General features: G+C 40.7%; 1 protein-coding gene across 1 annotated transcript; it reads right to left on the reverse strand.

The window, feature by feature from the left end:
• Positions 1 to 66: 66 nt before the first annotated feature.
• PIK3R4 (phosphoinositide-3-kinase regulatory subunit 4) lies at positions 67 to 23450 on the reverse strand. The gene is made up of 20 exons (XM_054274037.1): positions 23434 to 23450; positions 22494 to 23271; positions 21108 to 21241; positions 20351 to 20933; positions 18913 to 19047; positions 16799 to 17020; positions 15271 to 15444; positions 13997 to 14142; positions 12675 to 12878; positions 11672 to 11873; positions 9892 to 10091; positions 8734 to 8944; positions 8184 to 8349; positions 7572 to 7736; positions 6288 to 6499; positions 5878 to 6009; positions 4580 to 4680; positions 3481 to 3569; positions 2915 to 3023; positions 67 to 678 (listed from the first exon to the last, which is right to left on the reverse strand). The coding sequence occupies exons 2-20, from the start codon at positions 23221 to 23223 to the stop codon at positions 508 to 510; spliced, it is 4086 nt and encodes a 1361-aa protein (XP_054130012.1). The 5' UTR covers positions 23224 to 23271; positions 23434 to 23450; the 3' UTR covers positions 67 to 507.
• Between the last annotated feature and the right edge of the window lie 1825 nt (positions 23451 to 25275).

Consider the following 25275-nt stretch of genomic DNA (forward strand, 5'->3'; position numbering starts at 1 on the left):
TGACAATGAGCCCAATGGCTCTGCCAGCGGAACCATGGATGTAAAGAAACCCAAGTACCAAACAGGGAAGCTCAAGTGGACTTTATTATAGTTATTAGAATGTACAGGGACATCAGTGCACTGGTTCTTATTTCATTTCTCAGATTCAACACAGGAGCAGTTAGACACCAGCTCTTTGCTTTATGCACATTTAGAATGTGTCATGTGGGACATCTTGAAATAATTTTCTGAAAGGTTCTTGGAGAACAGTGTAGTCAAAACCAAGCTAAGTGACTTCATAGATTCCCTGCTATTTCAAGGAAATGCTATGGATACCAAAAAGCTTTAATATAAGAAGTGATTAGGAAGTGCCAACAGGGTGGTAGGATACAGGTAACTGATTTTATCGCTGCTTTTATAGTTTTTAAAGTCCAGTCCATTCCATTAACTGGAATCAGTCCTTGAAAACTTCATTATAACACTATTTCTTTATTACAAATATTTACATACTATATATTAGTACAATTTTTATTTCCACACTTTAACGATCCCATCCCTTGACGCAGTTACTATAAACCCTTGCGTGGTCTGGAAAGTCGCGATATCGGTGATAATGTCGTGATGCCCGACTGGGAGAGACTCTGGACCCTTCCGAGGGGTCTCATCACTGGGCCCCATCTTTTGCTTGTTCTGAATTTCCTGTATAAAAACAAAGTGGGAAATACTGTTTACAGAAGGGTGAGCATTTGCAAAGAGACACTGTCATCCATATTAGGTTGTCAGTGTAAGAAGACCGCAAAACCTCTTCCACCAAAAACCAATCAAACAAAAATGCCCAAACATACCACCTCACACCCTTTGACAGTTTTCTCAAGATTATTCCTTGGTTAATTTCTTTTCATCACACACAGCCTAAGTCTTAATCTGAACTGACTTTACAGCTCTTTGATTAGGTAAACGATGAGGGAAAATAGGAATAAAATAAGAGGAAAATTGGAATAAAATTGAGAGGAAAATGGGAATAAAAACTGGAAAAAAATTTGGAATAAAATTGGGAAAAATCTGAATAAAATGATGAAAAATTAGGAATAAAATTGGGGGGAAAATGGGGAAAAATTTGGGAAAAATAGGAATAAAAGAAGAGCAAAATTGGAATAAAATTGGGAGGAAAAGAGGAATAAAAATTGGAAAAAAACTGGGAAAAAAATAGGAAAAAAATTGGAGAGAATTGGGGGAAAATGGGAATAAAATGGAGGAAAAGGGGGAAAAATTCCCTTATATGGACTTTGCTGCACCCACATCCCCTTATTTGGGTTTAACCATGCCCACATTTCCTTATTTGGATTTAGCCCCTCCCACATATCCTTATTTGGGTTTAGCCCCGCCCACATGGGCTTATTTGAGTTTAGCCCCTCCCACATTTCCTTATTTGGGTTTAGCCCTGCCCACATTTCCTTATTTGGGGTTAGCCACTCCCACATATCCTTATTTGTGTTTAGCCATGCCCACATGGGCTTATTTGAGTTTAGCCCCTCCCACATTTCCTTAGTTGGGTTTTAGCTCCTCCCACATTTCCTTATTTGGGTTTAGCCATGCCCACATTTCCTTATTTGGGTTTAGCCCTGCCCACATTTCCTTATTTGGGTTTTAGCACCTCCCACATTTCCTTATTTCAGTTCAGCCCCACCCACATTTCCTAATTTGGGTTTAGCCCCACCCACATTTCCCCTTATTTGGGTTTAGCCCCTCCCACATTTCCTTATTTGGGTTTAGCCCCTCCCACATTCCCTTATTTGGGTTTAAGTCCTGCCCACACGTCCTTATTTGGTTTAGCCACGCCCACATTTCCCCTTATTTGGGTTTAGCCCTGCCCACATTTCCTTATTTGAGTTTTAGCCCCTCCCACATTCCCTTATTTGGGAAAAATAGGAATAAAACAAGAGGAAAATTGGAATAAAATTGAGAGGAAAATGGTAATAAAAACTGGAAAAAACTAGGAATAAAATTGGGAAAAAATTGGAATAAAATAATGAAAAATTAGGAATAAAATTGGGGGGGAAATTGGGAAAAATTGGGGGAAAATTTGGGGAAAAATGGGGGGAAAATTGGGGGAAAATGGCAGGAAAATGGGAAAAATTTGGGGGAAAATTGCTGGAAAATGGGAACAAAATGGGGGAAAAATTGGGAAGAAAAAGGGAAAAAATGGGGAAAAATAGGAATAAAGTAAGAGGAAAATTGGAATAAAATTGGGAGGAAAATGGGAAAAAATTGGGGAAAAATTGGGAAAAAATACTCTCATTTATTTCAATGACACTAAGATTTTATATTCCAATAAGGGGGAAAAAGTTATAGGAACACATACATCTTGGCTTCCCAAAGCTCAATAGCATGAATGTAATTTAGAAGTTTGAGAAGAAACACTAAAAAACAGTGCATTGGTTAGACCCCTACTGACTTGTTTTAGTCACCTTTGAAGCAGCACTCAATTTGTTGAACTGAAACAAACATTGTGCTATTTTACAACTAGAAACACTGTCAGTTCCCAAAGTCACTCTGAAGGATGTAACAAAAACTTCAGCACGCAGCTACTGTATTATCCTGGTGCCAGTACATCTCACATATCCTACCCAAAAGACATTCCAAACACTGATCAAAGCCAAAAGTATTAAAAGTCTAAATTTCAATATCCCAAAAGGAACATATGACTCTGGCTTCTGCATGTAAGTAGTATTTGTTGAGCCCAATTCTGTCAAAAACAAATTATGTTTTTCTTTTAAAGTAGCTTCTTCCCAACTGCCCAAAACATGCAATGCTGACACCATCCACAAAAAGCAAGAGCAAGCGAGTTCTAATTGAAGACATAATGCAAAGAGTAGAATCCATAGGGCCACCCAAAAGGAAGCAGAATAGATGTCTATCAAACAAAGCAAAATACCTGAACCACCTCTGTGCCCTCAATTATCTTCCTGTAGTAGGAAACAGATGGGCAATTAGAACTTCCAGCAACAACATATGATCTCTCAGGGTAAGCTAGATCCCAAAACCTAAACATGAAGAAACAAAATCAAAATGAGATGTTCAATTCCATCAGCTTAAAACAACTGCTTAAAAGTGGTCTTGCTCTTATGATGAAAATGAGTGGGCACAAATGCTATCTGCTTTCTACACTTAGTGGAAGGGAGTGATGCAGAGAAATTTATACTCATATCAAGCTCACACATGAGTTATTTTTTGGGTTTTGTCATGAAGCCCATGAAGAATTTTACAAAAGGATACCCACTGTATTTCAGAGTACACATTACATTTCAGAGAAGCACCAAGTTCTGCAGTCCTTTTGCTGAGAACAATTTCCTCAGCTCACTGGTGTTCACTAATGAACACATGTTCAGTATTATTGTTTTGGATTCTTAGAGATTACTTAGGCAACACTTGGCAAAATTTAGTACACCAGCAGGGGTGGAGGGGAGGGTGACAAACAAGGAAGTTGTTTAGCTTGATTACCTTATTTTCATGTCTGAGCCTGCTGTCAGTAATATGGGATTCCCAGAAGCTGGACTACAGTATATTCCGTGGATGCTGTGAGGAGAAGGCTAGCAGGAAAAAGGGATATATAAAAATAATTTATCACCAATAGCTGTTACATGATGCTTCAGAAAGGGAATGCATTCCTTGCCACATTCATCCACCCAATTTCCAAATCTTTGTGGCGAATGCCAAGTCACTTTAAGGGGCCATATCTTAATATATTAATGTAAATTGCTCCCTTACACTTTACAGAGCAATACAACAGAATTAACCCTCTATAATCCTCTTTTTTTTTTTGAATCTTGGAAATTACATTCTCAATGAGGAGAGATTATTTTTAAAAGAATCAGGCAGGCAAATCCTACTGAAAAGCACATGGATGCTTAAATTTTTAGGCTATGAAGGCATTATGAGACAGATATACAACAGAAAACTATCTTAGATCATGGAGCTCCCTGTATAAAAAAGGGCAGGACTGAAATTAACTCAACCTGCAATCCTTGTAGCACGTACAAACTTAGGTTTAAGTAGATTCCAGATAGGCATTTACAACATTTATAGAAGCAGCTGTGGTAATTTTTGTCTATGGATTTGTGAACCATATTCCAGATTGCTCCTTTTCCAAGTAAGTCCTTGAAGAAGAACCACTTCATGCTTCAAAGTAGCATCTAAGTGTAGTAGTGGTATTATATTACAGAAAGAATGTGTAAAAGAGCAGATGTTTACAGAAGTATGCATAGCCTCAGGAACAGAAAGTAAAAATAAGTACAAGATACCACACCATGAATTTTGGCTTTTCCATAATCTTTACAAGCTTAACCAGCTCACTGGTTTTCTAAGAACATGGCTGGGCATAACCAGTGAGTGCTACAAGTACATTCCATAGACAGTGCAAGGTGCCAATGAAGATTTAGGTTACACTTCTGTTTTACAAAGGCAATTTAATTCTGACAAGTAAAACAGTTATGGTGCAAAATGAATCCCAGGGAAAATTCTGTACTGATGCACAGCATGGAGTCTAAGGTTGTTCTAACCCTGGCTACACAACAGAAACTGGAAAAGAAAGAAACCAGACCTGCAGTTCTGAAAGAGGTGGCGCACTGCTGGCCCACAGAGTGAAGCGTCGATCACCAGTTTCCATATCCCACATGGAGACTTCGTTGTTGCCTTGAACAGCTACAGGAAAGATAAAGCCAGTGCAAAAAGTACAAAACAGATTGTTTGGCTCTTGCTGTTTGCTCTACTGACATCACATAGAGGGTATGACATAAAGACACTCTCTGTTTGCTCCCTGCAACATTTGTGTTAGTCTTGCTTTAGTACTTTGGTTTGGCTTGAAAGCAACTTCACTATAATTAAAAGTGCCTGATTTAAAAGAGTTTAAAGGAAACCTGACTTGATTCTCAACCCCTTTAAAAATGTATAAAACTCTCAGTTTCCTCCCTAGATATCTTCCCAGCACTCTTTGAGAAGGATAGATAGTTTGTTGAGCATAGTCATCAGGGACTTTGGAGAACACTCCTATGGAGGTAAGAAAACAATCCAAAGTTAGAGAGTTCAGTAGTAGCCACAATGAACTTCTACTCTCACGTGGACAGGTAAAGAATTCTGTTCAATGGATTCCTTACAAGCCTGGCAGCAACCTAGCAGGCAAGGACTTTTCAATAATAATCGAAAATTATGAACTCTGTCATTCTTTTAGTCTTTCACAGGGAGTAAACAAACTAGAAAGCACAGTGAAACTTTGTATGCTTTTTCAAGGAATTTATCTCCCAGGGTGGTCAATAACTCAAAGTAAGAAGTGAAGTCTTAAAACAAGTAAAATATGAAACTCAAACTACACTCGTTTTACAGCAACTTGATAAATTTTGTTATTTAGGATTAGTTTAAGGTACTTGTCCATTTCAAAATGTGTTCCTGACACAAACATATAAAAGTCTATGACAGTACCACTTGCAGTGAGGATGAAGCAGCTGTAAGTGTATCAGATGAGGAAGATTTGGAGATTTCCAAAAGTTCTAATCCATGACACAGCTGGTTTAGATTGAAGGAAGAACTGGAATTCAATCTCTGCTCTACAGAAGGTGGTAGCAGATTTCCCATCAGCTTCAATGTATGTAATGAGTTTGAATTTAATCTTTTGTAACATTTTGTCCTTAAAAAGGGATGGGGTGGACAACACACAGGGAGGGCCCCTCATGAGAGCTGTAATGCTCAGAAGATGAGAATTGCAAATGCTGTCATTTTGACAATGGCTAAACCCTACTTTTCTTCTTTTCAACTCTGCACCAGGGCTTGAAGCAGAAGCTGAAAAAAAAGCTGCTTTAATCACAACCTCTGGCAATTGTGAGGTAAGTTTAAGACATCTTTTACCTGCTATTACCCAGGACTGATAGACAGGATGCATGAGCAGGCGTCTGATTCGGGCCTTGGAAGGATGAGAGTGGCTGGAGATAGGTAACTGAAACCTCATGTCCCAGCATGCCATGGTACCATTGCTCGTTCCTGGTGAGAAAAAGCTCCCCTTAGTCAGAGGCATCAATATATGAGGTTTTGCCCCTGTCTTTGTGCTTGGTTGGAGCAGGCCTTCAGCCTCAAGTTCTTAGCAGGCAGAATGCTTCTCAAAAAGAGATGAGAAGATATTTCTCTCCTCTTGTTTGAGAAGAGCATACACTAGTAAAATCCGATCAAGCAAAAGCTTGAGATGTAGTTACTGTAAGAGAAAACCATAAGGAAGAGGGGGGCAGGGAAGAGAGGGAAACTAATAAGAAATACAGGCTTACCAATACACAGCCAGCACTGGTGTATGTCCACAGCAAATGAGGTTATGAGGCCTAACTTCAAATCGTGTTTCAGTGTCCAAGCATTGCTGCTGGATCGCAAATCCCATCCAACCAGAGATCCATTAACTGTTCCATAAGCCAGAACTGACTGGGCTCCTGAATTGAAGTGATGAATGTCTACCACACAGCCATCATCCTTCAAATCTAATGACCTGGGTTAAAATAATAAACTAATTTAGGCACAGATATGACTCCCTCCAAGTTTAAGACTCCTTCCCACAGCTTATGCTGAGCAGCATTTTCCTCTTTGTGTCACTTGTCAAGGCATCTGCCAGAAACAGCTTTCTGAATTCAGTACAATGGATGCTTATGCTCTCTCAAATCTCTCTGCTGATAGGACCTGCAAGGCTGTCAGCAGCCCTTTGCAAACATAAACACAGCTCTGTGCCCTGGGTAAGGGCAATCCCAAGCACAAATACAGGCTGGGTTGAGAATACACTGAGAGCAGCTCTGAGCAGAAAGATTTGGAGTGTTGGCTGATGAGAAGCTCAGCATGATCCAGCAATGTCTGCTCAGAGCCAAAAAAGCCACCCACAACAGAAGAACCAAAAGTGTGGGCAGCAGGTTGTGGGAGGTGATTCTCCCTCTCTCTGCTCCACACTTGTGAGACCCCATCAGCAGTACTGTGAGTACTTTCTGAGGCCTGGACGTACCTCTCACTCAAACTGGAAGATCAAGCTATAGCTTCAGTGCCAAATATTCAAACACTGCTCATATGGACGTAAGAAAGAGCTAAATCAAGCCCAAAGGCTCCCCTACATACTATCCCATTACCCATATCTCTACCAAGTTATCACATTAAGGGCCTGACAGGAAAAATTGCAGGTCTTAGGCAACATCACATGCTGTATGTCTGTAAACATTAATCTAATGACCTGCAAAACAACCTTCAAAATCACTTTGTAAGTATTAAGATTGTAACAAAGGAACCAACCAATCCTAGTACATAAACAAAAAAACTGAGAACTATTCAGAATGGCTGTTTCAAGCTCATAATGTATTCAGTGACACAAGAAGGACAAATAAACTAAGAATGGTCAGCTCTGCAGAGTTGTCGTTCAACCCTTCTTTATGAAGCAGGATAAGAACATGGATTACAGACTTCCAATACACTCTGGGCTCAGCCAGCAGGAAGCCTACAGCAAATTTAAGGACCTTATCTGAGGAATATAGTAACAGCTTGAGCTCTGTGTGTGATGAGATTTAACTGCTTCAAGTACATACCTGCTTTGTATTGGATGAATTTTAGGAGATTTGGGGAGCTTTGAGGATTCAATACCAAGAAGCTGGATGGCTCCATTATCTGAAGCTATAGCCAAGTAATGTGAACCTTGGCAAAATGTAAGTGTCTTTACATGTCCTCCAATCCGAGAGTATGTTAAAATTGATCTGAACAGTACAGAGACAAATAGGGGGAGAGAAAAAGAGGTTATTTTTCGTGGCACTTAAAAAAAAATGACTTCTCTTAAACACCTACTTAAAACCAATGGCTCTTGAGAAAGCTCTGAAAATAACATTTTCTAGCTGTTCCAAAATGAGAAAGCAAAAAAGCCAGTGTTGGCTTTAAACAACAACAGCAGAATATATTTATATATGTACAGAAATGAAATCAAAAAGCCTGTAATTATTATGGCTACAAAGCAGTCCCTTTGCATTTTTTTTATTAACTAATTGAAACAGCAATCTAATATTATAGATGCAAGCCAAGAGGAACATTAATATATCCCCTTATTGATATTTCCAGTACACCCACAAATGATTCGTATTTTGCTTCCTGCTCTACTTTATTTTTCACTCTAAAATTGCAGACCCAACTAGCACAGGTTTTTAAGCTACCTGGTTGTAGTGGTTTTTCCTTCCATTTTTTGGCTGTTCCAGACTTTCACTGTGCCATCATTTGAGCAAGTGGCAAAAATGGAGTGTTCATCAGAGACCCGGATGCGATTCACGGCAGACTTGTGTTCATGAAGGTGAGCTACCAACAACCCTTTGGGACGCCACCCTACAGGGAAAACAGAACCACAACCTAATCAGGAACATGTAAGTCCCCCTAGATCCATCCACTAACAGCTACATCAGGATACTCATTACAACTGCAAAGCACAGATGGCACTGAAAACAGTGTTAAGGCATTTTAAATATTAAAGGCAGAAGCCTACTTGCTCAATTCTAAATTAGACACTAGGTCATAGGTGTTCTGCACAGTAAACACATTTCCTAAACTCAGAATTTCCTCTTTTCCTCATCCTTCTCATTTTTTCCACAAAAGGATGATACCTTGACTCAAATTATACATACATACATACATGCATACATACATACATACATATATATATATACACATATATAATTTTTTATCTAATAACCTCAGTGGCCTGTGATGTACCTGGAGGTGGGGGCTTGCTCTCCCACTCAGCATTCTCCATCATCTGTTTGGCAAGTCTCTCTGCATTACACTGCTCTCTCTTCTGCTGGATCAGCTGCTGCAGCTCAGTTTTGCAGGTGGTGATGCGCAGCTGGTGTGCAGATGGGGACATCGTGCTGCTCAGGCCCTGCAGGGTTGGTTTCCTGGGCTGGACAACTGCTCCATCAGATGCCTGTAGGAAACCAGACCTTAAAAATATATCCCTTACATTCTACACACAGATAAATCCGCCTCATGAGATTTCTGTGTCACACACAGTGAATAAAAATGGCAAAAATCTTTTTTATTGAATCATTTAGCAGTGAAATAGCATTTTAAAAAATGCTTGCATGAAGACAATAAAAATAGTGAAAATTATTATTTATATAAAAGATTAACATTTTCTTATTTTACCCTGTTTGCCTACTCTATTCTATATTCTGTCTAAAGAAACTATAATGTGCTGTGCCCACCTTTTAATGTGATTATTACAGAGGCAGTTATTGGTCTCAAGACTGACAAAATGAAAGGTTAGCTCTCAAATTCATTTACATTGGACTTTAAAAACCAAAGTATGAAGTGTTTCCCTAAGTTCAGGGTAGACACACTCATTTAAAGCTAGCAGAAGTTAATCTCCAACTAGAAGCCAAACAGAAAAGAGTGTTCGGTGTCAAGATGTGCCTCCATGGCTTGCAGAGCTCACAGCCTATCCTCCTCTTGCTAGTACTAAGTATTACAGGTACAGGATGTCTAAATGCTGTGATTTCCAAGTTAAAACCAAGACATCTCTTCCTCACAACATGTATCAGGGCATTCAATTTGAGGAGAAGTCTTCCCTGCCAGAGAAGTTTACATAGTAATTGTTCAATCCCCACAAAGCCCCATCTCTTTGTGCAAAGCATTTATTTGTTAGTGAAGCTCAAGGGACTAAAACTTACTTCAGTCCTTTCTCAGTTCCTGTTTTAAAAATAAGAACTTGAAAGTCAGCAACTCTGCTGAAGAAGACACCAGCCAATAGCACGGCCAGTGTCAAATAACCTCCAAACAAAACAAGAACATCACATCCTTATAGTCCCACCTGACTTTAAAACAATTAAATCATTACAGGTAAGATGCAAACACAGCATTTTTCAGGTATACCTGTGGAGAGGATGACAAAGTGGCACAAATACCAGCTGAGGACTCTGAACGAAGTGGTTTCCCAGCTTGGATGGCTTCAGGATCAGTAGTTTGCCCATGTCCTTTGGATATTGGCTGGGAAATGTTTGTGGGTTCCAGGGACCCAAACATGCTTTTCCATTCTTCATTTACATTTGAATCTTGCTTTACATGCTTTCTAGCTATAAGTACGAGGGAGGGAGGGAGGGAGGGAGGGAGGGAAGAGGTGGGAGAAGAAAAAACAAAACACCCCCAACATTACCATGACAACATTCACTCAGGATTGTCATTACTTTGGGACTACATAGAAATCTAATGTTTACAGGCCAAATTATTATTTATGTACAGAGAAAACCGTACTGCTATGCTGTGGAGATCAGCTGACAGCATTTTTAAGGGAAACCAAACAAAGCACCTGCCTCATGTGTTCACATCCTCTGGATCCTATAGCTGACTCATGTAATAAATCACTTCACTAGAGGGAAAGCTTACATCTATAAGGCTGCAGGATTAGACTCCACCATATGACAAATTTTTCTTAGAGAACATGGAAGGGTTTGGGTCATTTAGTCCAACCACCCTGCAATGAGCAGGGGCATCAATAATAAATTTGCAACAGCACAGTACACAAATCATTATTGGTGTCAAATACAATCAGTTCCCATCATAATTGCAACATCACCTGTAGATTCAAGAAAGTTATTGTTTAAATAGGAAATTTATTTATTTCCAGCATTCCTTTAGAGTCACTTAGAACTGTAAAATATAGACAGAAAAAGAAACACAGAAAAAAAAACAGAAAAAAAAAATGGAACAAATTAAATTTGGACAAAGTCAGTGAAGAAAAGTTAAAGACATAAAGACTTTAAGGGCAAGAGCTTTGGGTAAAAGAAATTACTTCAAGTATAGACTTCATATACACTAAGTTTTAAATCATGTTGACTCCTCATTCAAGGATGCAAAAAAATAAAAAATCCTACACTTCTGTACTTTCCAATTATATGCAAAACACCCTAATTCTGGAAATAAGATGTTAATAGCTACAGGCTTTACAGATATTTCTGTATTTCTGTATGTAAAACCACAGAACCTACCAGTGATGTAATAGAGGAGAGAATTACAAGCTTGAGAGGGTAAAGAGGAAGTTCAAACTGTCTGGTAAATAAGAATTTTGAGGATACAGAGAACTAGAATAGTTAGCAGCAAGTGGATTTCACATCTGAACAAGGAAATGTAAGAGGTTTTTTGAGCTTAAAGAAGAGCAGGTAAAAAAAAGTAAAATGGGAGTAAATGAGAAGCTGAAGAACCCCAAGACCAAAACACATGTACCTGCATGAGCAACACCTAAGTTGGGAACTCCTCAGTGCCAGCCTGAGGAGTTTTTAGTTTTCTTCAGGCTACCTCAAGAAAACACCCAGGAATTTCACAGTTAAAGAGCTTAGCCCTTGTTGAGAGGAGACAGAGCAGATATGTAGCCTCCAACACTTACACTGTTGCCCTGAGTCACTAGAGTCCTCTTTGTCACAATTAGCTGAACAATGGCACACAGAGTCAAAATAATTTAAAATATTCTCAGGGGAAAAAATAATTCCCATTTTTCAATGATCAGAGAACATTTCATCACCTCACACTTCAAACTGAAGCAGTGATTCTCCTATTGCAAACTCAGGTGAGGATGGTGATAGTCATGTAGGCTGATTTACTGAGAACACCCTGAAAGGAAGGCTATACTTCAACTATATAGATCACAAAATATACTAACCACGTTTGTCATCAGAATCCTGCTTTGTTTTAACAAGATCCACTTGTCTTCCAGTTATTCCCAGAGCTGACAAGTCAATCACCCCTTTGTGACTGCTATCATGCAGGTGGCTCTGATCCACAATATTGGCTTTAGCTTTATTAGATTTTAACATAAAGTCCTTCAGTGCTAACAGTTTGTCTTCTTCCTCCTCAGTCATCCCCTACAGAATAAAAGAAAAGGCAATATTACTCTCTCTTAACAATAACATGCATCAAGGCATGAAGATTTAAGAAGCAGTAAAATTAATGACTGGCTCAGAAGAGCAGAAGAACACATTCCCAGAATTCAAAGCATTGGTCCATTACTCATAAAAAACATAAGGTAAGCTACTGCAGTGTAAGAACATCTTTACTCCTAAGGAATGGGGCAAGGAAAAGTGAAAGGGCAGAACAGAATTTATTGCTGGATCACTCTCTGGTGCAATCTGCTTGGCTGCCACCTAGACCATGCTTACAGCCCACATGCTATGGGGGGAAAAAGCCCCACACAGCTACAGTCCTTTTTCTTCCCAGTTCTCACTACTTTGGGTGGGTGATTCTTTATGTTCCCCTCTTCACACATAACCCTCAAGACTTTCCAGCTCCATTTCCTTTTGGCACACATCTAGCACTTTGACAAATACATACTCTGTTATCCAGCACAATGCACTTAATCCAACAAAACTCTCTAATGCTGCCACATCAAGGATGCATAAGAATTTGAAACTTACAGCCATTTTTTAAAGACTTATGTGGTATTTGTATGTCTCTACAGATCTGGCAGATCTTTTAAACATCTTTAAGCTCCGAACAACTTGTCCCACAAGCATATACTGCAACCAGTGAAGTATAACGGCCTGGGGGATCAGAACCTCAGACTGGGAGTCCTTCACAGAAGGAACTGTAAGGTCAAGGCTTGTGAAGGTGTACAGAGCCCAAGAGTCTCAAGCCTGACTTTTAAAGTACAAAAAAAACCCAATTACTTGTGAAAGAAGCTTCTTCAAGAGCTGTGCAATGGCAGGGTCCTCTGGGGGTGGGCACTCAGAGAGAGCTCCAGTTCTCTTCATCTGTCGCAAGTGCAGGTGTCGGAAGAGGCTCGTGATATCCTTTGATCTTAAGACATAATCAAATATGGAACGGCTGACAGGCTCCTTAAGGACACTTAACAGGACTATTTCTTTGTCTACCTGCAATTCAAAACAACAGACCAGTCAACATGATGATATCCACATAACCTGTACAAATCACACAGATTCAGCTTGTCTCCTTTCTTGAAAATAAGATCTGTGTTGGTCATGTCAGACTTTCTCCATTCTCTTCCCCTCTTTCCTATCAAGTACTTCTCACAGCTTGCTGTCTACAGGAAAAACAACTTCAAAATGAGTCCAGAATGAAGACTTAATATTACAGTCACACTTCATGTTACCCACTACTCACTTGCTATATATAGTGTTGTATAGCAAAGAAAAGTTTATATACTAAAATGAAGAAGAAAATATTTATATATTAATATGGACAGGAAGTGAACAAGACAAATTTACCCACCAATGCCTAAAACACAGCACAAAGAACACGTAAACACACAAAAATGTTATTATAGTGAATTTCCCATCTGCAAGGTTTTCAACAAAATGTTAAACACAGGATACATTTCTCAATGTATGTACTGCAATTATTTCTTCTTTATCTATTAAAACACCTGAGAGGTGCAGTCTACAGGACCTAAAGCTGTATGCAAAGGTGCCTATATGATACTACCAGCATCATGTAGGGCATTCCTGGACATGCATTAATAGTAAATGACTTCATTCATTCATGCTGAGCATTGTGCCCTGACCCTTGGCAAAGCACTGAAACACAGGAGTGGTTCTGGGGAAATCACAAGCACAGTAATCACTAATTAAAAGACTGGTCTTGTAGATGAAAGCACAGAACACAAACCAACTTGTTTCACAGCCAACTTTCCATCCTTTTTAGACTCCTATAAACAGTACAGTATTGTAAGAGTTTGACTATAAACAAGGCAAAGAAGGCTTGAACCAAAAACATACCTGCTGATTTTAGGCTTGGTAAAATATTTTGCATTTTGCAACAAATTTGAGACAACAGTCTTTAAAACATGGAAAGCAATGGCCATTCTACAAATCTGCCAGAGATTTATAGCAGAAATCAAAAAATCTATAATTGCCTATAATCTCAATTGAAAAAAAGTACATATGGTCCCTATAGCCAGGACCATGGCCAAGACAAACTTATGGATCATGGCTAGTCCAGACATTCCCACTAATATTATTTGAAGTATTACCTGTATTATTGGTTGTGTGATAAAAGGATGGAGGTATGGCATTAGCTTGCAATAGACATCAGCAATATTCAAATACTGTGCCACCACAGTGATAAATCCAACTGCACCATAACATATCCAAAGATTAGGGTGACACAGGAATGGTGCTGAAAGAAAAACAGGCTGTTAAAATATATCATTCACATAGGAGAGAGATCATCTTGCATATGGCAGCCTGTGATGCAATTTCCTTCTAACAGAGTTACTTCCAAACTGAGCCTTCTCTCTTCCAGAGCAACAAGGTTAAAACATTCATAGAGAGGAAATTATTTCATGGATTTCACTGTAGTCATGCTGCTCAATTTACTTGCTCTTGCCAAAAAGCATATTTTCCTTATTTGCTCATTTCAATCCCTAATTGTCAACGACAGATTTGCAGGGGAGACTAATCCAAAAATAAATCTCAACCACCTTTTAACAATTACAGTGAATCCTAAAACCGGTGATAGATTTCTTTTCTTTTTAAGTAAATACTTTATTCCTTCCTGCTTTCCCTCTCTTCCTTGAAGAGTCACAACTTATATTATGAAATTACGAGACTCAGAAGTCCCCCTAGTTATGCAGGCTTTAAGTTGTTGTTGTCAAGGCACTGTATCTAGTCATGAGATGTAATCACAGATCATCTGCTCCAAATTCTGAGTGCATTTGTAAAACCATAACATTAAGAAGCAGCAGACTACATCTCAAAAGATCATTTGGGGTTTTTTTTTTTATAAATAGCTGTTAAATTTTGGGCACATCTAAATTAAATTGATAAGCCTGATCATGAAAGAGAGACCAACTCTGCAACCAAGGATGTATTGAGTTAATGGGTTTTTATGGTGTTAGGATAAGAAAGGATCATAATTGTCTGAATTCTCTCATCTTCAAAGGCTAATGCATAAGTGTTTGCAAATTATGTACCTGATGGACTACCAGGAGCATCCTGGACTTTTTCTTTACAGCAGGTTGCCATGTAGATCAAGAAAAGATCTTAAGGCAGAAAGTTTTTGGAGTGAGTGTTTTTTCGTGCTGCCCTATATAAAATCTGGCAGAATGCATCCAATTTGTTCCACCAAAACTATTATTTTAGAGTCCTGAGCACTAACATGGTTCAACGAGCAGTAGGTCCACACCACAATTTTGTTTAGATTCTAAAACAGAACTACAGGTTTGTATTCTGGACAGTGGAGCTTTATGTAGAACTGAGATTTCTTTACTAGGAAAACAGGGTATTCTCCAGTATTCTAACTTACCTATATCACAAGCAAACTCATAAATATGGGGCTTTTGCAAGAGCCCCAGCTGGCACATACAAGTAAGAGCATTGAGGGCTTTATAAATGACAAATTCTTCAGCATCACTGAGACCTTGCTGAAGCAGAGGCTTGAGAATTGATGAGCTTTGCCAGCCAACATAAGCAGCAACACCTGAAACATAAAAATAACATAAAAATCCAAAGCAAACTGATAAACACCAGAAAACTCTGTCTTCCTATCAGAATTGAGAGTAAACATAAAATAACTTTATTGCTTCTCATCTAATAAGGTAATAATCCATATACTTGTTCATGTCTTAATGCTAGACTTTGCAACCCTATGCTAAAAGGAAGGGAGGAAGGAGAGAGAAACAGCATTAGAAACAGAAACACCCTCAGTGCCACTGCTACAGAAGGGCATCTGCTCACAGCCACAGGCAGCAGTGCCTGCACTTACTTAAATACCAGTTAGAGAGCTCAGTTCTAAAGATGTGCAAATGCCTGAAGTAAAATAAAAACATAACTTTAGAACTTAATCTGAATTCTTCTGTGGATGTTGTGAATGGACATTGGGAACAGAGTTAAAAACACAGGTTACATGTCTTCACTTTTAATTGCCTCACATTCTCTATGTCTTTTGCAAGAAGGCAGGACACTCAGAGCTCTGCTTTGGCTGTTCCATTGCTCCTTCTAAACAATTCCTGATAAGTTATCAATATCACTTCTTGGCAGTTTGCCAGCACAGAATTTTGTGGTTTCCAGTTACAATGGAATGCATAGCTACCATACTGGCCCCACTGAAAGTTTGATCATGATTGTTTTTCCTGCCAGGCACCTGAAGTACCATTTAGGCTCTCAGGAGCTGCACTTGGGAAAGTCTTCTTGACCCACAAATCCTGAGCACTGACTCTCAGCAATGGTCCTGTGGATTTCCAACATACAGGGAGCATTGGATATACTTAACAGCCGATGTCATTATTGGTAAGATTTTTTAAATTGTTATGAAGTATTCTGAAGTAACAAGAATCTTTAGGTGATGTTTTAAGGCACTGAAAAACCTCTCCAGTTAGAACTTCAGCATATACCAATGCCTAGTTTTCATCATATGAACGGATCTACTGAAGTGAATAGGACCATGCGCATATGTGAAGTGATGCATTTATTATAGAGCTTGCAGAAATCCTACTAATCACTTGCCATAATTAAGCTTTTTAAGTTAGTGGCTATAGGAGAGACTCAAAGAAGAAAAAAGCATTTTAATTCCAATTTTTTAATGTTAATCTACCCTAGACTTAAATGCCTCAGTTGTATTTGTATTAAATATTTGGACTAAAAGAAGTATACATTTGTATCTACATTGTTTCATCTTCATTCCCTAATGAAACATTTCCTCCCAATAATTCAGAAAAAGTATTTTCTTATAAATTCTAGAAATCTTTATTTATATGACTTATTTCTTCATATCCTGGAAACTGTTAATTTATTTATTTTCTTTCCTCTCTGTATGGCCGAAACCAAACACTTACCAACAATGCTGTCAAAGAAAGCTCCTCGAAGATGCCAGTCATTCTTGTCATTTAAGAAAGTGATCATATGAGACAGAAGCACATCGTTGGCTTTCTGACGTCCAAAAAAGACACACAGACGTGTTATTCCATTTTCCATCAGTGTCTGCTTCACAATATTCTCTGGGTCACTTAGCAAAGTCACAACTTTCTGCTGGACCATTTCATGCAAGGCTTGCAACTCTGCAAGGGACAACAGGATGAACATTTTGGCTGAGGAGAAACAGTGTGTGCATGTGTACCACCTGCCGCTAAAGGAGTTACAGTGACAGGTCATCCTGAACAACACCTGGCTCGGTAAAATTTGTAATGCAACAGAACCTCAACAGTTCCAACAAACAAGGGCTTACCAAAGACTTCAGGCTAAGCATGAGGTGGTGACAAAGCCAAAGAGTAGAGAAATGTGAGACATTTTTACCCAGATCAATTTATTCTACACATGTAACTTTCACTAAGATCATTCCACTCATTTTATACATATAGAAGATATGCAGATGTGAAAGAGCTTAAGAATGAGTCAGCAGTAATGTTACCACAATAAACAAAAGGCTTCGAGGCAATTTTGGTTTGATATGTTTATTTGACTATGAATTTCAAAATTTGTGAACTGACAACAGATCAAGACTATGTTTTTATTTAGGCAGATAGATTCACTTCATTAGCATGAAGTGTACTACTTCAAAAAGTGAGTACTTCCAATCTCATTAAATTTCTGCAGTTAATCTAACAATACTGATGAAAAATTTGAAGATGACCTTGCCTATGGCTTCTACTTCATGACACAATTAAACAAAGTATTTTTATTAAATGGAAATAACAGATTGTTAATGCACTGCATATTATTGAAAACTACAAAGCAGGATCTCAAAAGAGCAACAGAAAAATTTCAGATACTGCTGCACCAGCTTTGAGGGGTGTTTATCATTTGCCAACAGTCAGAAGTCCAGCCAATTTGCTTTCTATTGTGACCCTGTCCATCAGCCACATGAAATATCTGCCTCCTGGGTTCAAATTTCTCATGCTTGCTTTCAAAAAGGGTGAAAAGAACAGAACTACTCAAGCTTCTTTCTTCATTGTGTTACTTCCTTCATCTCCAAGCTATCTCAAGGGATAGGAGACAGCATTCTTAGAAGCATAGCCCAAACGATGGAGCTTCCTCTCTCACTCAGCAATTCTGAGCACCCCCATCTTACATGAAGGAATTTGAAGAGGATCTTTTATATTTGGTTTTAGTAGATTTGTTGCTGTCGTATTTTAAAGTATCATCCTGCAACTAGTTAAGAGATAATTGCCTTTTCCTCAAATGAAATATGTGCAGGATGTTTACCAACTCTGATTAGTCACAGATTGCTCTACTTAGCCCAGAAGAGAAATGACAGTTTTTAACCACAAACTCTTCCCAGCTTAGATTTGCCCAGCATTCTTCTGGGAATTCATGCAGCACTAAAAGGCACTGGAGATGACACACAGGTTGCTTATTACCCTGTGTCTTTACAAAGGGAAAGGATAAAAAATCTATCCTTAGGATTTTAATTCGTTCAACTCTAGTTATAATACAATGTTACAGTAATGTCACTGCCAAATGGCATCCACACATTTAGCTTTACCAGGCAAACAGACAAGATTTGTGAAGCACAGGGACAGAAAAGGAAGAATGAAAAATACAGTGCAATGACTATGTTAGAATTTGACAGATTTTCCAAAGCTAACGCTGCTTCCCACTCCAACAGAAGCAGTATTTGGAACACAGGCGTGTTTTTGCAGCTGTCTTGTTTATGAGATAAGCTGGAAGTCAAGCTGGATATACAACCAAGCAACCAGCATCAGAGTCAAATACCTTGAGGACCTCTGGAGAAGAAAAATATGCTCATTTATATACTTTTTTCTCTCTCACAACACTCAGAGCAGAGGTGTCTGTCTCTGCAGGAAGCTGTCACACACTTTGATACTGGTCAAGGCAAAACATTCTTCCCATTTAATAAGAAGGCTAAGCTTTGAGAGATGAGATAGCTCAGTGCTACCTAGGAGTTTTGGCCCATGATTTGCTATTATAAGCAGGCAAAAGGTGACATTACCTGTGTCATAGTTATCACTAGGGTGAGATGTTTCATCCATTTCTTCACCATTTGGTTCATTTTCCATATTCAGATTTTTCAGCTGTACTAACTCCAGAAATCTCAGAGCTGTTTCTGCCAGTAGTGCTATATTTTCTGCAAAGGAAAACATTTTGGTTAAGAATTGTTCCACTTTGCCAATTTACATCAGTCTGATGACCCCCTGAAGAGAGATTGCAGCCACTGACAACACCAGTCACAATGGGCAAACAGGACTGAAATTAAACAGGGTGCTCTGGTCAACCCACTTCTGTTGACTCCCATCAAAGCTACCAAAGTACACCAAATCACACAGTACTTTTGTCATGTAAACAACTGGAAAAATCCTAATGATATTAGGTGTAACAATGACTAATTTAATTCTTCTAGAACAAGCCCAATTAGCAACTAAATAATTTGATAGAAGGTAAAGGCCAAATAGCCTGAATTAACTAACATTGCTACATAGTAGATTGCGACAAAATAACAACAGACCACCACACCAGGACATTATCCTAGGAAATAACAACTTGTTACCCTGGAATCCACTTTTAGAACATTTGTCAGTGTATCTATCCAGCTGATTTGGCACCGTTCTGCACCATTTGGAAGCTGCTGAAGCAACTCAGGCTGCATTATATGGGTCATTCACTGCTGGCACAGGAGCAATAACATCAAGGCAGAAGTCCCACTTAAGCAGCCGTTCTGAGTGTCATCCAAATCAACAGCAATGTGCCAATGGAGCCTGTCCACAGTCCAGGCCAAATACTCTTAAGTCACCAGTCTGACCACTTCCAAAAGTGTAACAGAAATTAACCCAGTTAGACTACCTTTAAATACATGAATGTGTTTGAAATTTAAATTGATCATGGTGACCACAAACAATTGGTTCTATTCATTAAGTGTACAAAGTCTTCAATAATTATTTTTATCAGTTTACTTAGTAAACAAAAGAAAAACATCATCTGACATTTCCAACTATATAAACCCCAAAATCTAATAAAAATGTGCTAGTCATAGTAAGGGCACACAGTAAATAGCAAACATGGGCATGACTATAAAGCTTCTTCCTGAACTGTGCAGAACTCACACATCTGAATAACATCTAAAGAAAACATCTGTTACAGTATAAGCCAGTTTATTACAGAGCAAATAATCTCATTTCAACCCCTGCATATCAAATTGCATGTTGTTGGAAAACAGCTCTGCAGCCCAGCAACACAATGATGTTTTAAGTTAGTTTCTTATTTATTCAGTTCCATCAGGCCATTTTATGGAAACAATCAGAGCTAATGAAATGTGACTACAGGTGTCATAACTGAAGTCACTTCTGAGACTTCTGGCAAGTTTTACTGACAGAAACTGTTAAGAGAACACAGAAAAGCTCAAGATTTGGAGTTTTGACTGGATGTCCTCTTACCAGCATATGCAAGTCTGACAATGGTGGCTTCATCCTGGGCCAAGTGTGCAATGCCTGGCAGAATGTATTCTGGGTAAATGTTAATATCATTGCGTGGCACCTCTTTGACGAGAGCAAGAACTTTAGTTAGTGTCCTCACAGATTCTGCCCTCACCCTGGGCACAGAGTCGTTGCTGAAATGTAACAGATAAGGAGTAATACGATCCAGAAGAATCTCTACACTTAATCTTGGTGCTAAATGAAGAATCAGCTCCAAAGCAGCCAGTTTTGAATCACAGTACTTGAGAGTCTGTAAACAGGAAGTTATCACAGACACTAGAATAACCAGCCCATTCTCTTTTGTCTCTCCCTCGGCCTTCTCTGTTCGGTCGTGCCCACAGAGATTGTGAATGATGTTGTCCAGATCTTTACGTATGACCAATATACGCTCATCTGCTGACACAAACGTTTCCTTGGCAAACTGGGCCATGTAAGGCTGAAGAAATGTGTAAAATATTTCAGGAAATGCATTGTTACGTTGCTGTTTCAAATAATCTTCAGCTGCTAAACGTTTATCTGGCTCTCGATGGATCATCTGAGTGACCTTGAGAAAGGCAGAAGTAGGAGGGAATGGGAGAGAAAGATCAGAGGTTTAGACATTTGTAATACAAAAACATCAAAACCCAAACCCAAACAATAAGCAATCTGTCACCAAAGTAGCTGAAATACACTGCAAACAGAACACACAGATGGTTTTAATTCTGTAGCCCATCCTTACCAGTTCTCTGATACTGCGGTCTTCAATTTTGGTTAGGACTTGGTCAGGGGAAAAGAGGCCATTTCTGTACGCCAAAAGCTGAGATAAATCAAACAAGGGTACACCTTCTGTGAAGAGCTCTGCTATTACACAACCTGGGACAGAAAGAAATAACAAAGTCAAAGACGTCAGAAGATTATAAACAGACACTATAACTTTGTTTACTATATGCAGACAAGAGCAAACCCTAAACAAGTCTTGGCTCAATTAAAAATAAGGCAAACGAGTTGCCAAATTAATTTGTGGAAAGGAGATAACATCTCAAGCTCCAAAACCTGGCTTTTATACTTGATCCCTGAAATCTGTTCCAAGTAATTTATTTCAAGCATGTCAACAGCAGAGGAGTTTGCTGAATTAGAAAACATGAGGCAGTGACTTCAGCCACCTGCCAGCTGGAAAGTCCATCACTAGAAAAGGAACCCACATCACTGTCATGTGGAAGAAGAGAGTGGTAAGTCAGCATGGGTCGGGCAGTAGGTCAAAATTAGGCAGCCCTTTTACAGAAAGTAAAGGAATAACTTCTGCTCCTACAGCTGCTGCTGGGGACAGCGCATATTCACTCACACATGATTGCCAAAACCAGTCCCCCAGTATTGTGTATATGACACAAGTCTCTCTTCAAAGAACGTGCTCCTGCAGTTTGCTCCCAATAGTCTGCTTTATCTGTGGAGTGTCCTGGAAGTATGGCCAGTATAAGAGCAACTTGTAAAAGGAAGTAACCATTTCCTTCAAATTAATTTTCAATCACTTTACAGGGAGAAAAAATCCCAAAAAAGGGCTAAACTCATGACTTTTAAGACAAGGCTAAGACTCAAGGCAGTCTCCCACAGTCAAATTCTTAACTAGTATTTGTGAGTGGGACCATAACAGGACTTTGTGCCTGTGGAGAAAATAAAAAAAGGGGCTTCTAGAGCCAGTATTGCCAAATTACCCTGAAAACAGTGTCAGTCCCCCCAGAACTGGGCCACGGACTGGGTTCTCCTCTCAGGCCCCATGAGGCACATGCTTCTCTGCCAATGGAAGATGATGGACTGTGCCTTGAAGAACCATCTCTTTCCAAGAGCATAGGTGAGCCATAAGAGAATAGTTTGTGATTTCTCTCCTCAGATAATAGTGATACACCTAACTTATGTAGCCTACTACATTGTTTTTGTACTTTTATGTGAATGAAAAAGGTTTGGGTCTTCATGCTTAAAATACACAAGTTTTTATGTTTTACACAAGTTTAAAATACACAATGCTGCTCTCCGAGCCTGCTGTAAGGAAAGAAAAAAAGGAATCAAATAACCCCAGTAAAGTTCTTCTGCACTGCATTAGTCAGAAACAACACCTGATAGCTCCAAGTACCTGCAGAAAAGATATCCATTGCACGTTTTAACTCCCCTCTTGTTCGCTGATTGCTATTTGCCAAGTCTACCAAAGGCGTGGAAGGGTCCCTCATGTTTTCCAGCTCCGTGGCAAACATGCTGCCGTCGACAAAGCGCTCGGGAGCGATGTAACACGTTCTCCTCCGGGATGTGTCAAAGAAATAATTGAAGTCAGCAGGATTGTCTTCAGGAAGGTAAGTTGGTTTAAAACTGGCAAAGTCAGTTAGAAGAACCCAGTTCCAGCTGGTCACCATGATGTTCTCAGTTTTAATATCACCGTGGCGAACTCCAGATTTGTGCGCTTGGTCCACCGCGGTGAGGATCTGGAAAGCGATCCACCTTTTCTCGATGTTGTTCAGGAACGGCCTGGTACTAATTCGGTCATAAAGGTTGTCCCGTACATACTGTCTGAACAGCATGGCGGCCTTCTCGGACAGGGTGGCTTTCTGGAAGGGGAGGCAGTTCTGTGCCGAGTGTAGCCTTATCTTCAGCTCCTCCAGCTCCTGCTTGTAGCTCGTCAGGGGTAAGGTGGGATCCTGAATGGCAAACACCTTCACGACCACCAGCCCCTCCCGGTGCTTGGCTCGGGCCACCTTGAAGAAGCGGGTGCTGCCCAGGCTCTTGTCGTACTCGAAGTCGTGGATGTCCGAGAAGTAGCTGTCCACCGAGAGGATCTGCGAGGGGGCGATGCCAGCCAGCTGGTTCCCCATGGCGGCACCTCCTCTGGCCGCGGGCACCGGAGGGCTCAGGGGCTCTGCCTGCGGACAAACACGGCGCGGATCTCACGCAGCCCCGGGTCCGCCCCGCTGCCCGGGCCCGCGGGCCGCGCTCCCCGCCCCGAGCGGGCCCAGCGGCCGCCGCTGCCCAGGCCCGGCCGCCCGGGCCGGCCCCAGGGGCGCGGGTCCCCCCGCAGCACTCACCGGCCCAGGGGGAGCCGGGACCCCCGGCCCCGGAGGCGGTGAGAGGGAGCGAGGCGGGACTCGGGGCGGCGGAACCGGCACCGCCGGGCGGGCGGGGAAGGGGCGGCGCCGTGAGCTCACATCCTGCGCCGGCCGGCGGCGCCGGGCTGTCCCCGAGAGTCAGTGGCGGTGCCTGCGCGGTGACACCAGGCCGGCTCCTCTCGCCGCCTGGCCTCTCGGCCTCCTGATGAACTTCTTTCCCCTCCCCTCTGGCTCCGTTCCCTGGAAGGGTTTCTTTTTGGGTTTTTTTTTGCTCTGCAATGGGAAGAGGCCAGGGCGGCAGCTTATTGTGATGTGTTCAGGCCGGCTCTAAGTTGTTTCCGTCTATTTGTTTATCCATGTTAAGGAAGTGCTGTGGGGGTGCAGCGTCTCCTGTGAGCCTGGTGCTGAGCCAGCTCAAGCAGTGCGGGTCGGAAGGTGCCTGCAGGAGATAGGGGTGCTGCTGGAACGGGCCTCAGGAGCATCCGTCATTTGCTTCTCTCAGCAAACAGGAGAAGAGCTGCCGTGCTTCCTTCTGGTCCTTAGCACTGGGTGCCTGTTGGCTTTTTCAGGTGGCTTCACTTCTAGGTCTGTCCTGGCAATGCGTGGTATATCTGAAATATGAGGAAAAAGGCTTTTTATAGCAAACAAAATCATTGCCTTTCTCACAGTTTAATCTGAAAGTGCTTGAGAGCGAGGAGAAGCCCAGGGCAGAGTTTGTTCATTCTTTCCTTTGCCTTTTCCCTTTGCTGTGTTCTTTCTTTGCTGCGTATGATGCATTACTAAAGACGTGGTGTTTGGGTCTCACAGACCAGTGCCTGTATATTCAAAACTTTCCTTAATGCAAGATTGCCACCAGCCAAGTGTGAGGTCACTTAATCGTGCCGTCTTCAAAATGGTTTGGGTTGTCCTAGTGAGGGTTTCTTGCCAGCAGGACTCACACATCAGTAATGGATACCTGGAGAATTAGCCTGTCCCAGGGCAGAAATCTTAGCCCAGGCCTAGGGCTAGATTAGGACTAGGACCAGGGTGAGGAGAGTGAGAAATGGGGAACCATTTGGTATTAGACTGGTGCCTAGGCACAGTTCCTTCTAGGGTCATAACTGTCATGCCATTTTTTCTCTTTGGAATCCCATGATCTGGACATAACTTCCATTAACAAGACCTTTACCTGGAGGGCAGGTAGGGCAGGCATCAAGTGCCAGGGGAGTTTGGAAGAGAAGGCACATAACTCAGTTTTCTGCTCTGCTAGAAGCTTGGCAGGTTGGTTTTGTGCTGCAGCAATGTAAACGCCACTGTCATAGTGGGTAGGGAAGAGAATGTGGAGTGGTGACTATTGTGCTTCCTTTTTGACTTTGAGACAGATAGTATACTAATGGTACCCTGGTATGATCCTTCCTAATCACCTAAAACTTCATTCCCTCATTTTAGGGCATAAAGTGGCTGGAGAAAGCTGTGTAAGGAGATAACTGAGTGGCTGCTAAAAGTCTGGCTAAGTTGGTTGTTGCTTGTGTTATAAGTCACTAAAAGGGTAATCAGTATATCTCCATGGGCTTTCCTGCAAAACAGTTACATAGGTGTTGCTCTCTCTAATGGAAAACATACATGGATTTAGAGCAGAAAGGTTTTCTCAGTTGCATCTGTCAGCCTCTGCACCTTAGCTGTGCACTCCAGCCTTTGATCATAGGAGGCAAGTTCTGTTTCCAAAAGAGGGCAGGGCTTTTTCATAGCCAGGGCTCTTTGTAGCTGCCGCAGGCAGACTTTGCTCCGAGCTGAGCCACAGCTGCTGTCTCAGAGCTGAGGCAGATTTCTTGCCTGTGCACA

Source organism: Melozone crissalis, unplaced genomic scaffold (assembly GCF_028551555.1).
Source record: "Melozone crissalis strain CALT ecotype California unplaced genomic scaffold, PUWL_Pcris_2 ptg000016l_1, whole genome shotgun sequence".
NCBI lineage: Eukaryota > Metazoa > Chordata > Aves > Passeriformes > Passerellidae > Melozone > Melozone crissalis.